Source organism: Emydura macquarii, unplaced genomic scaffold (assembly GCF_026122565.2).
Source record: "Emydura macquarii macquarii isolate MOO-44397 ecotype Brisbane River unplaced genomic scaffold, CSIRO-AGI_Emac_v2 contig_1263, whole genome shotgun sequence".
In the NCBI taxonomy this organism is placed as follows: domain Eukaryota; kingdom Metazoa; phylum Chordata; order Testudines; family Chelidae; genus Emydura; species Emydura macquarii.
The window spans coordinates 2,936,230-2,948,455 of record NW_027131400.1 but is presented as its reverse complement, the minus strand read 5'-3'; the positions used below and the strand labels follow the sequence as shown (position 1 = coordinate 2,948,455).

Here is a 12,226-nt window from a genome sequence, read left to right as displayed (position 1 = left end):
ATAAAATGAAGTGGGCAATTAAGTGTTAGTAGGCTTCTCCCCCAAATTGTCAACATAAAGAGTTTTACTATAGCAGGAGAAAGACTAGTGAAATATTCCCCTTCCTTCACTATGGAAGTGATGACAAGCTGTTTCTACCACCTGAAAACACAGGGGACACTGACAACTGTGAAGATGTGAAGAAAACCGTATTTTTTAATCCCAGCAGGTAGCTGCCACATTAAAACTGTTATGGACTCATCTTTGCACCTTCTCTCATGGGGTATGAAGGCTATATAAGAGGTCTGAAAGATTTTGCAATGCACTGCAGCAATTCTGGATGTTCACTCTGCTTCATTCTAAGCAGTGTTTCACTGTAACTGAGTGCTGTAACGGGATTCTACGGGAGAGATATACAATACCACCCACCACAACACAGGGATGTTTTGGCTATTGGAGCCCAAAGTGAAACTAAATATAGGTGGGGAAAGGACAGTCTCGATAGAAGGCCTTTGGCTGTGGCACATCCCTACCACTCTTGAAGATCAGTTTGTCTTGCCTTTTTTAGAGCATGACACCTCCTTTCATGATAAAGTAATCTACAAAACTATCAGACGAGATTTCCCTTTCCTTGGCTATGACCTGATGCAGTGAAGGGGCAGCTAAGCTATTCCATGCTCAGACAGAGATGTTTCTGCTACTATTAATTGTTCTACTGGCATCTAGATTTTCTGGTATTTTATGGATTAAGGGGTGCACTAGAAATAAATTAGTTTAAATGAAGAGCTTAAATGGAAAAGCAGCCAGTTTGTGGGTAGAAAGTTGTAACCAACCATCCCGCAGAGCAGTGTGCAACAGAAGGGAGAGCTGAAATGTTGGCCAAAAGCATTACAGAATCTGCTGATTTGAGGCTGGTGTTCTGATGGGAGAGTTTGCTTTCATAAGTGATTTACAGCTTGCTGAAAGGATTAAAAAAAGTGTCACAGTCATATCCCATATGGACATTGATACAAAGAATTTCAAAGAAAAATAATAGCATATTATATTGTGTTGGAAGCTTTTGTGTAGGAGGCTGCCTAATGTGTTATAAATTAGTATGGAAACTTTAGAAGGAATTTGTTTGAGAAAGTATTGAATGTTTGGGGAAAGAAGTTAAATAAAAACCACCACTGAGTTAAGCGTGGCATTGAGTCAAGAATGCAAGTCAGTTAAGTTTGACTGGAGGTGGGTTCAAGAGGCCTTAAATAGGGATGCCTGGTTTCAGACAGTTGAACATCTCTAGAATTAGCTCTTAGGGAATTTATAATTTCTAAGCATCTAATATCACAGAATCAAGGAAATCCTAAACTCTGTAAATTGAAATCTTTCCTTGAATATTTATGTTGCAAGTGCACATCATGGCTTTTTTGGGTGAGTTAAAGTTCAGGTTTTTAAGTGAGTTTGGTTAATACAATAATTTTTTTAAAAATTAACTAAAGGTGAATAAGAAGTCATATAAATTAGCATAATTCAGTATTAACTAAACATGGTAGATATGTACTATACAACATGTAATACATGCCATTTAAGTTTTTAAGTAATAAAGTACAAAAATCTTATGTTAATGGTAAACTAAGCTTGGAAATACAAATACTCAGGAGATGAAACTTATCGTTCTAATGTACTAAAATATTTAAGATATCCCTAAATATTTTGATCATTCCAGAAATACTTTTGGTGAAATCCTGCCCATCTTCAAGTTAATGGGAGTTTTCCCATTGATTTAACGCATTTGAAATATCCATTTTGGTGCAAGCAGAGTAGGAAGTCACCTTGTTAAATAACTTACTAAAGATGTGAGAACTATCATACTTGAGCTGGTATTCTCAATGGGTGTTCAACAGTGTACAAAACCAAATAGTGTTTTCCTCTCCTCATATCTGATATGGCAAATGGAATTGTTTGTCTGAACAATATCATACTTATGGTTACAATGAGGTTTATCAGAGTAGCAAGGAGGAGATGAAGACAGGGCATGCAGTCCAAAGTAATATCTTCTATGTATATTGTCTGAATTTGCCTATTATATTAGTGAAATTTATTAGTGAAAAAATAGGTACAGTTTGAGTTTTTGGGGCAGTTATTTTGAGAAATGTTTTTGTTAGTTAGACAATAATAATGCAATAGTCCTTATTGTATGACTGTCTTTTTTATTTCTTTTCCTTTTGCACTGTGTGCTTAAAGTTAGAGTTTTATTGGTCAGAATAGTGACAACATAAAAATGGTGATTTCCTACTCTGTTTACTATGTATATTCTGAGTCATATCTGCTGACTTTCGTAAGAAAAATATTTTTACTACTTCTCTTAGCAGTGCAGAACCAATATAGCTGAGACAATGAACAATGGATTTTTTTCTTACTCTCAAGCATTATCATTAGAATTAAAAAAGTTCCATTCACAGAAATCTTCATTAATGATGAGAAATTAGGCAGAGAAAGCCCAGCTTGACAGTCCCAGATCCCAGGCTGAGTTTTAAAATTAAAATACAAACCCAATGACAACGTTAATTAAAATACAAACCCAATGACGTTGTTGATGGAGGAAATTTAGAGCCTATTCTGACATTCCTTGGCCTAAGTGAGATTTTGTGCAAGGAATGCCAAATTGGGTCCTTTATATTGATATATATTCCTTCATATTCCATGTTCCATAAACATGGAATCCTTTAATGACATCCTAAGATAATCATTTTTGTACAGTATGACCGCACTTTAAATTCCATTAATGTTTGTGGAAGATTCACATGTTGTGAATGGATTGAATACAGGGGGAAAAAATGGCCTGGTTAAAATCATGGCCCCATTGAAGTCAATGGAAGTTTTGCCATTGTCTTCAATGAGGCCAGTATTTCATCCTGTTTATAGGATCTCACTATACTGTAGTGTTGGAGTATGTTTAAAGAGTTCCAAAGGCCAGCCAGACAGCAGGAGGGCCAGAGATAAGTCTTTATATTTTTCTGTGTACTGGCTGAGTCTCTTTATTGGGATCCAATATGATGATACACTATATCCTGATGATTTACCCAAGCCAAGGCTGTTTGTCACTAAAAAGGAGGCCTGCAACATGTGTGTGGGTTTTCCTTGTCAAAGTTATTACTAATGGATTGGTGCTCCCTGTTTGTCTACCTATTTCACTTTTGTCTGTCATCATCTATCCTCATCAATGGCAGCAGATGCTCCAGCATGAAAGTCAGCACAAATGTTGCTTGCTATGCTGGCTCTGTTTCCCCTTCTGTGCAGCCATACTAATCTTATTTCCTTTTTTCTTGAGTGAGTCTTTTTTTCTGGTCAGCTTCTCTGGGCAAATGAAGATACAACACAGTAGCACTCACTTAATGCAGATCCAGACAATGCAGTTTCATAAACCTGACCGTGTTTCTTCATGGCTTGGACTGTTGTTTCATTCATACAGGTCCAAATCCTGGATTTCTTAACCAGTCCTGACTCCAGTAATCTGGAAGTCAATACCATGTTGCTTGAAGGATCTAAAATTTTAGCCAAAAGGAAATAGGCTTTTCTCATGTTTTTTAAGACAAGTTTTTTTATGTCATCTATGACCGGTTTTTTTACTGTTTTATACTCTAGAAAATTATAATTTCTTATATTCGCCAGCCTCCCTTCTAACCCCAACCCTTCTGCTACCTCCCTCTTTGGCCTGGAAAGTCCCCAATGTCTGTCCTCTTTCCAAGGATGTAATTGGGCTTTACTCATTCAATCAGTTCTAGGCAACTAAACTTGTTTGTGAAAAAATTTTGTGGCTATTGTGCGGTAGCCAATGACTTGTTTTGACAATGCCTCTAATTTTTTTAAAATAAAATTTAAACATGAAAAAAGCCTTTTGAAACATACTTTTTCATTATAGCCAATTGGTTAGGATGGTTTGAATTCCAGCGCAGATGTGTACCTTTCTTCTTAACACATGTGATCAGCGACATGATGGTACAGCCTGCATTCCACCTAATTTCCAGAGCAGCTGTCCCAGTCCCCTCCCTGCACTTTTTGGGGCTCTATATATTTCTAGTGTGTACTGTGGGAGCTGTCCCTATGGTCCTTAGTGAGCACAGAGACTACGCAAGACATCCCTTCCACCCCACTAACCTTTGTAAGGTCTGTCATAGCCTGGCTTACTATGGTTTTTTGAACCATGTTGTAAAATTCTAAGAGCATAAGAATGGCCATAAGTGGGTCAGAGCAGTGATCCAGGTAGCTCAGTATCCTATCTCCCAACGGTGGCTGGTGCCAGATGCTTCAGAGTAAGTGAACAGAACAGGCCAATTTATCGAGTGATCCATCCCCGGTTGTCCAGTCCCATCAATAGCAGGGATATAAAATTACACAGATAATTAAACAAAAACGTATAGTAATATTATCATTTCCTAACATGCTCTAGGACTTTTCTGCAGGGGAACTGGTTGATGTATAAAGCAGCTTACAAATATTTAATTGCTCATGTTCTTTACGACTTTATTTACTATAGTTTACATCTGGATATTAAGACACCTAATTAAAATTAATGGGACTTAATTCTCATTTACACTAAAGTCCATTTACACTGCCACAGTGGTGTTAAGGGGCCTTACCGTAAATGAGAATCAGGGCCCAGCAATCTTTTTCTTGCAAAATTTAACTCGCTCCTCCATGATGTAAATATCTGAAGTGTCAGCCTTTGGAAGCAACACGACAGGTCAGAACTCAAAGTTGGAAAACTCATGTTGTACTTTAGCACTATCTTGAGCTTATAACTTTTGGATCAGGAGTATGTGGTAAAATGTTACTGAGCAATGCAGAGCATTAGTCTGATCAAACCTCATATTACCTGCACCTTTCTTTCTTTCTTTCTTTCTTTCTTTCTTTCTCTTTCTTTCTTTCTTTCTTTCTTTCTTTCTTTCTTTCTTTCTTTCTTTCTTTCACTGTTTATTTAATTTTTATCCCTTAATTAGTCTTGTCCAAATAAAACAAGGAGAAATGTTTGGCCAAAGTTTGCTCTTGGACAGTCTTTCACTATTCCCACTATTTTAGCTCTGAACCTTGCAATCAGATGTGGTAGCATGGAATTCTTCTCCAATGTGGAGCCCTATGAGATGCTAGCAGATCTGATTGCAGACTCAGATCCTTAAATTCATGTGCATCTTAGGGCAAAAATTGGCATATTGAGTTTTAAATGTGAAGAAGTGCTGGTGCTTAGATTGTGTTATCTTTGAGGACTTGTGGGAATAACTAAATGGGGTAGCCTCCACAAGTTTTTAAAGTGCCTGTGAGTAGGTCACCATTTGGGGATATATTTTAACCAATATCAGAGGGATCCAAAACCTTTGGAATATGGGATTTTGGGTAAGCAAGAGAGCAATATATGGCAAAACCACTCTCAATGACATGGTAGGCCTTTGTTAAACCTAGAGTTGTCTCCTATGCTTGTTAGAACTAGACATTTCAATGCTGGCTCATATATTATAAAAATGTACCTTGGTTACTGTTCAGCTGATTTAGGCTGTGTGGAAAAAATTATAGCAGATCTCACTGTTTAATAACCTGCTTTAATAGACCCAGTAACATAACACTTTGATTAAGTTCCACAGCAGTAGATACAAAAGCATAGCAAATGATCCTGGAATTCCTTCACAGATAAATGATACTGGTGATATAGTAAGTTAGCAATAGTAGTATTATGATGATAGTTATAATTATGGACAATTATCTGCTCTTGAAAATAGCTCTTCCCATACTTCAGGGTCTATTCTGTTGTACAGAGGAATTTAAAAAGACTCTCACTTAGGCAGCAGAAATATTAGAGGGGAAGGGTTCATGTTCTTCATGGAACAGAAATTCTCAGTATATAGGCTAGAATGGAGACAGAATGGTTCACTTTTATTCAGAATTGCTGAATGGGGGGAAAAATTGCACCCCAAAACTAATGGTTTTGCATTTTCTTTTAGGAGCGTCTCCTGATGAGTCTTTTGCCCAGGAATGTTGCCATGGAAATGAAAGAAGATTTTCTGAAGCCACCCGAAAGGATTTTCCACAAGATTTACATTCAAAGGCACGACAATGTTAGGTAGGATTGACACCAGCTCTCGAAATAATGTAAAGCAGATAACATTTAGTACAAATATAGTGACATGCAGTGACTTTGAGTTCTTAAAGCACAGTGGAGATGCATTGTATTTGTGTGGGCGAGGTTGGGATGGCTGAGTGGGAACATGTCTATGGAGACTGTGGATAACAATTCTGAGTTGATAAATAATAGAATAGTGATACTAGGAGAAATCAAAACTTGTATGACCTAGTAGTCATCTGTTACAGGCTATTATATTTGTGGTGGATAAGAATATTTATTTTGCATAATAGTAAAAGCCTATTTATATTTCCCTACAAACAGGAAGCATTGTTTTTTTGTCCAATAAGCTTATTTATCTGGACAATGATTGAGTGAGGGCCTGATTTCTGCCACTCTTCTCATGTTAAGTAGCATGCTGTTCTGTAAGCACTCCCTCTGAAATCAGTTGTTGTTTATCTGAATCTTACCATTTTTCTCAATCCTTCTCCCACTCTGCTCCTCTTGAATGTCCTGATACTGCCAGCGCTCTCAGAAGTAACTGTGCCATCCATTCCACAGAGACATTTTCTCTTCTTACTACTGCAAAGCCCTGGTTAAATGATCTAATAGTTCAAGTTCTTTATCAACTAATTGTATTTTTAGCAGAAACTTGTATTATTAAAACTGAAAACATTTAAAAAACACTCAGTTTCTAGTCAGTTTCTCTTTGTTTCCCCTGCACAAGAACAATGCTGCAGGGATTGGGTTTTACCTCAGAAAAAATATTTGCCTTCCAAACACTTCTGGGGAAAAGTCCAAATAAAAACACTTTTTACTGGGGAGAGGGAGAGTTAACATTTACAGCAGTGCCAACTCTCATGATTTTAGTGCAGGTCTCATGGTAAATTTTGGTTTTCTTAAAGCCTCAGTTTCTGGAATCCTGTGAATACATGAGACTCTTAGCTTGCTTTTTCTTTAAAAAAAAAAAAGAACATTTCTAACCTCAAAGTTTCAGAGAAAAGCTTGAAAATGTGACCCAAGTGCCTCCTGCAGGCTCAGAAATCAGAAGGCAGATAAGAATTACGCCAGTCTCATTGTTTTTTGGGTCCTGAGTCATGATTTTTGAATGCTTAGGGTTGGTAATACTGCATTTATATTGATCTTGGATTTCACGAAACCCAAGAAGTGGTGCATAGCTAGGCTAGATTTTCAAAGGTTCCTAAGCGATTTAGGAGCAGAAGTGCCACTCAAAGTCAGCGGGACTTGGGCTCTAAAGTCATTTATGTATGGTTGAAAATTCCATCCTTAAAGAACTCCCCACTTTTGAAAATCAGGCCATTCCTTTAGGTGCCTGAATGGATTAAAGAACCTAACTTTAGGTCCCTATTTTTAAAAAATCTTAGCCCCTATCTTTATTTATCTTGCCTGTCACTAAAATGCCACTCTGCACATCATCCTTGCAACTCACTGTGGTTTATGGATGGTCTGCAAATGATGAAGTAATAAAGATGGGAGCTCAGAGAGCTGATTGAGGAAAACAGTCTCTCAGCCAGATGGATTGTATCAGGTGCCTATGTTGTGGCTGTGACAAAGGCAAAGGAGACATTCTCTTCCTCATACATACTATCATCAAAGTCCTTGTCCAGCAGAACCAGTCGTGTTGGGCTATATGGTAAACCCTTTTTATCTTACTCTTTTGAAGAGTTGAATTTCTCCATCTACAAGGTCTCAGTCTATTTTGATGCAACAGTCTACCAGAACTGAATTGGTTTTGGTGACACCTGGGATCAGTATCGCCAGGATCACCAGTGCACTACCATCTTGAGTGGATTTTGTACAGTTTTGTTCAGTGAAATCTTCAATGCTGAGGAGATTACAGCCAGTTAGCTGGGAGTAGGACCTACATTTCCTGGCTTGTGAAGATGAGGTAGAAAGCTTGTGGCTAATTATTGAGACCTGTTAATGCTTCCCTTTGTGGAAGAATAATGACTGTGATAATGGGTCATCACCAGGGCTTGAACTTGGGCTCTTCAGTGCTTGAGAAATGTGAGCCTCTACCAGACCATTCACTAGAGGTAGATGCATCACACTCACTGAACAGTGAGTTATTAAAGCGTGGTGCCAGCTACAAGTCTCTACCCTAATGTTTTCAGGGAAGGTTATTGAGAAAGTGAAGTGAGGCTGATATATGTCATATCTTGAACTCTTGGTTGTCCTCTCAACCCACTCGGTCTGGATTTGGGCACCATTGTGAGGCAAGCTGGAAATGTTAACAAATGTGTCTCTTAGCTTATTCCAAAATGTTTTTCCAACATGTTTCTCAGTGAGTTTTGTCTCCCTGCATTCTCATCTGTTCACAGATGAATCTCTCCAGCTGTAAGTCACTTCAAGCTTCCTTCTTAATACCATAGGGATTTGTTCATGCTTGGCAGTTTAAAGCATTAAACTCCCGTTAACATCAGTGGAAGCCTTGTGTGTGGAAAGGGGGCTACATCAAAACTTTAAACTACATTTGCTTTTTAACTTGATGTGGCTCCATAGACCTCAATGAATCACATTTAAATATTTGCCCAGTCAAAGAACAAGCTACCTTCCTCTGAAGTCTGATATCATTACATTCTTGTGACTGTAGTGATACCAATAAATTCTGACCTCCCAGAAACTTGCAAGGACTCTTGCCAACTTCAATAACTTTTTCAGTGATTTCTTTTCTGGGTGATGATTCTCAAATCAAAATAAAAATTAATACATTTTTAGATGAGAAATTTTAAAAGCTTATTCAAGGGAATTTTCACTTGGTCTTACGGATGCAATGTAAATAATTATATCAACTAAACAATAATTTCCACTTACAGTGTATAGCACATTGCATTCAAGGATGTCACAAATGTTAAGCTATAAACATTAAATAACTAAGGCTCATAACACTTCTATGAGGTAAAAAGGATAAGTGAAGTCATGTTTTAGCCATTTTACTGATGAATAGCCTGACGCAGACAGATTAAGTGCCTTCACCTAGCCAAGTGTAGGGATAATTACAATATCCAGGAATCTTGACTCTCATTTTCTCACAGGAAAACTCCACAGAAGAGGTTAGACTAAACAGGAGGAGAAATTTACAAGCTCTTACCTAGGGGGGAAAAATCAAGATAAACTCCTTGTGAAGGAGCTGTTGTTATAACTATTATATGTGAAGTGCCACCAGTACTGAGGTGAAATTGTGAGGTTGTCACGCCTATCATGCTGCTTTTAACTCTAGGCACATAAATTGAGTTACTCCAGTCTAAGAAAGAGCAGAATCACGCTCTTGTTCATACAGTTCTGTGCTAACTGTTGGTGCTAAACAAATAATAACTGTTACTAACTTTCCACAGTAATTTAAAATGTTATTTGGTCCTTATAGTTGCTGCATTTCTTCCCCTATCATCATTAATCTTTTTACAGGTTTTTTCTTTGAAGACTACTTATTTTCTGTCTATATCACAATAGCTATATCATTTTGAATTTAAATGGTTAAATGGGTCCCCAAATAGTTATTTATCACCATTGTTTTTTCCATCACAGTCACTGCCACAGCAGTGACAGCTATTCTTGCTTGCTTTTTTATAGCTGAAGTTTATGGCTGTTTATAGGATAGTATCTTTTTATATTATTTACAGTTTAAAAAACAGTATGTAAGGAATCACTTTACATTTTTTTTACCTCTATCATGAGAAGTTACTGTAAAGCCATAAACAGCATGGAAACTTTGGGTTTGAGCTCAGTCTCCCATCAAAAGAGAAGGATCAATCAAAATTGACCTTAGGCTTGGAAGCCAAATAATTGCACAAGAAAAGATTATATTATGCTAAGACTCTGTGTGTGTATGCATATGTGTGGGTGGGGGGAAAGAAATCTTTCCAAGGCAAAGTTTCATTATTTCCAGGATGTGAACAGAGGTACATAAAACATCATGATTAAAAACATTGATCTTTGGAAGCTTTCCAGGGAAGAGGTCAAATGGACTTTTCATAATCTGATGGGAGTCAATATAGTGCAGATGAATTCTGCACTCTTCTGGTGGCTCCGTTTCCTCTTCCTACATTTCGTGTGTAATACTTAGTGGTTATCTAATGAATGGACCTTGACCTCAGTCACTTTGCAAGAAAGCAGCAGGGATGTTTGCTTGCTTGCTTGCCTGTTTGTGATTTATTTTTAATGGGGCTGCTTGATGTAACAATAGGAATAGGTGCAAGTGGCATGAGTTACCTGAAAAAAGTAATTTGTAGAATAAATGAATTAATGCAGAAAAGAAAGACGTGGTTACGTTTGTGTGTCTGGCATGATCATGGCATCAAGAAGATGTGGAAAAGGCATTAGGGAGGGATGATGGTCTTGAAGAGCTGGTCTAGAGCTGGTTTAGAGTGGCACAAAATGGGTGGATCAGGGCAGAAGATCTGTTCTTGTATCTTTCTCTGACTTAGTTTATCTGTAAAATGGGGATAATAATACATTCTCCCACTTTTTGTCTGCTTTGTCTAATTCGATTATAAGCTCTTCAGGGCAGAAACCATCTCTTGCTATGTTATATATGTACAGTGCCTAACACAATGGGACTCCAGCCTTGGCTGGAATTGCTAGGTGCTGCTAGAAGACGAATAAATATATACACAGCTCAGCTGCACACTGTATATGGGGCCTGCACAGAATCTGCCTGTTCCTCTACTTTGAAATGAGCTTTTCCCACTCATAATCAGGTGCTAATAGAGATATTTTAATACATGCAGCTTACAGAAACGTGGCCAGTTTGGAATGTAAACAGACACTCTGCTTTGTGAATCAGACTCCTCAAGATATAAATAGATTGTAAGCATTGAGCTACTACAAATTAATTAATTTTAATAAGGGACCAATAATAAACTAAATGCAGGCAACAATATAATTGGAAATACTGATCTCTTACAAACTAAGCACCTGATCCAAAGCCCATTGATGTCAAATAGAAACATCATCACTGACTTCAGCAGGCTATGGGGTCAGACCCTATGGGCTCAGTTCTTTCAACCCTTACTCGTGAAAATAGTCCCACTGAAAATCTCTGGGATTATTCATGTAAATGCTTGCCACTGCAAGTAAGGGCTGAACACTCAAGGCCTAAATAGAGGCTACCTTTCTTTATAAACATTAAATTTCCTAGATTAATAAGTGGCATCTTGATGCTCAAAAAAGATCAGACCAGAAATACCTGTCTCATTACAAATTTGATGTTATGAAATGTCAAGATGGCTTTAAAAGTTACCTTAATTTGCCCTATAGCAAGGTTTCAAAGCTTGTGTTATGGCATGTTCATTGGGCAGAGGGTTTGTTGTGAATTGGTTTTAAGGGAATTTCTAAAAATGTAGAATACATTTTCTCCTTTCATGATTTCACTCCAACAACCCCAAGTGATTTTTGTGAGCACCCAGTTCATAATTTACACAGCCTAATGTAGATTTTAGTGACTTTTGCCTACATTGGAGCAGGTAGGCGTGATTCCCAGCTCACATAGACGTACTTACACCAGCTGTGCTTGAGCTAGTGCTCTGAAAAATAGCAACATAGCCTGGGTAGCCCGGATGGCAGCTCAGGCTAGCTACTGAATATGTACCCACCCATAGCCTCTGGTTACATACTCGGGCAGCTAGTTGAACCCGCTGCCTGTGCTACTCCGGTTACACTGCTATTTTTAGAACTAGCACAGGTACATCTGCTCAAGTTATGAATCACACCTCTCAGCTCAAATGCAGATGTACCCTTAGAAACAGTTTTATTTATCAAACTGTTATAGATTCCTTCCTGTGACGGTATGTTATGCTAGAATATCATTCTCATTGTATGTTGTAGTCAACTGAAGATGACCCGAAGTAGTTCTGCTGAAGTCAGGAGGACTGTACCTGTGAATAAAGTGTGTGCATGGACACCATTAAAAAGTGAACGTTTGCCACCCTGTAGTGGTTCATTCCCATGTGGTATTTGCAGTATTTCCCTTTCAAAATGGAGGATGCTGTATAAACAATGTGGTATAGCAGTGAACCATTCAAATGGCATTCGCTGTCGGGAAGCAACCTAGATCTGTTATACAGCAGGGTTTTGAGGCACGCTTTTAACAGGTGTTGGAACCCTGCAGAAAGCTGCTGACTCATTGTAGCAGGTGCA

At 38.0% G+C, this 12,226-nt stretch overlaps 1 protein-coding gene across 2 annotated transcripts in view; it reads left to right on the top strand.

Moving 5' to 3' along the window:
- ADCY1 (adenylate cyclase 1) overlaps positions 1-12,226 on the top strand; it is a 206,066-nt gene that overhangs the window by 73,431 nt on the left and 120,409 nt on the right. For both annotated transcript variants that reach the window (XM_067550338.1, XM_067550337.1), the window contains exon 3: positions 5,952-6,070. In XM_067550338.1, coding sequence (XP_067406439.1) covers positions 5,952-6,070 — 119 coding nt within the window. The remainder of the gene's footprint in view (positions 1-5,951; positions 6,071-12,226) is intronic.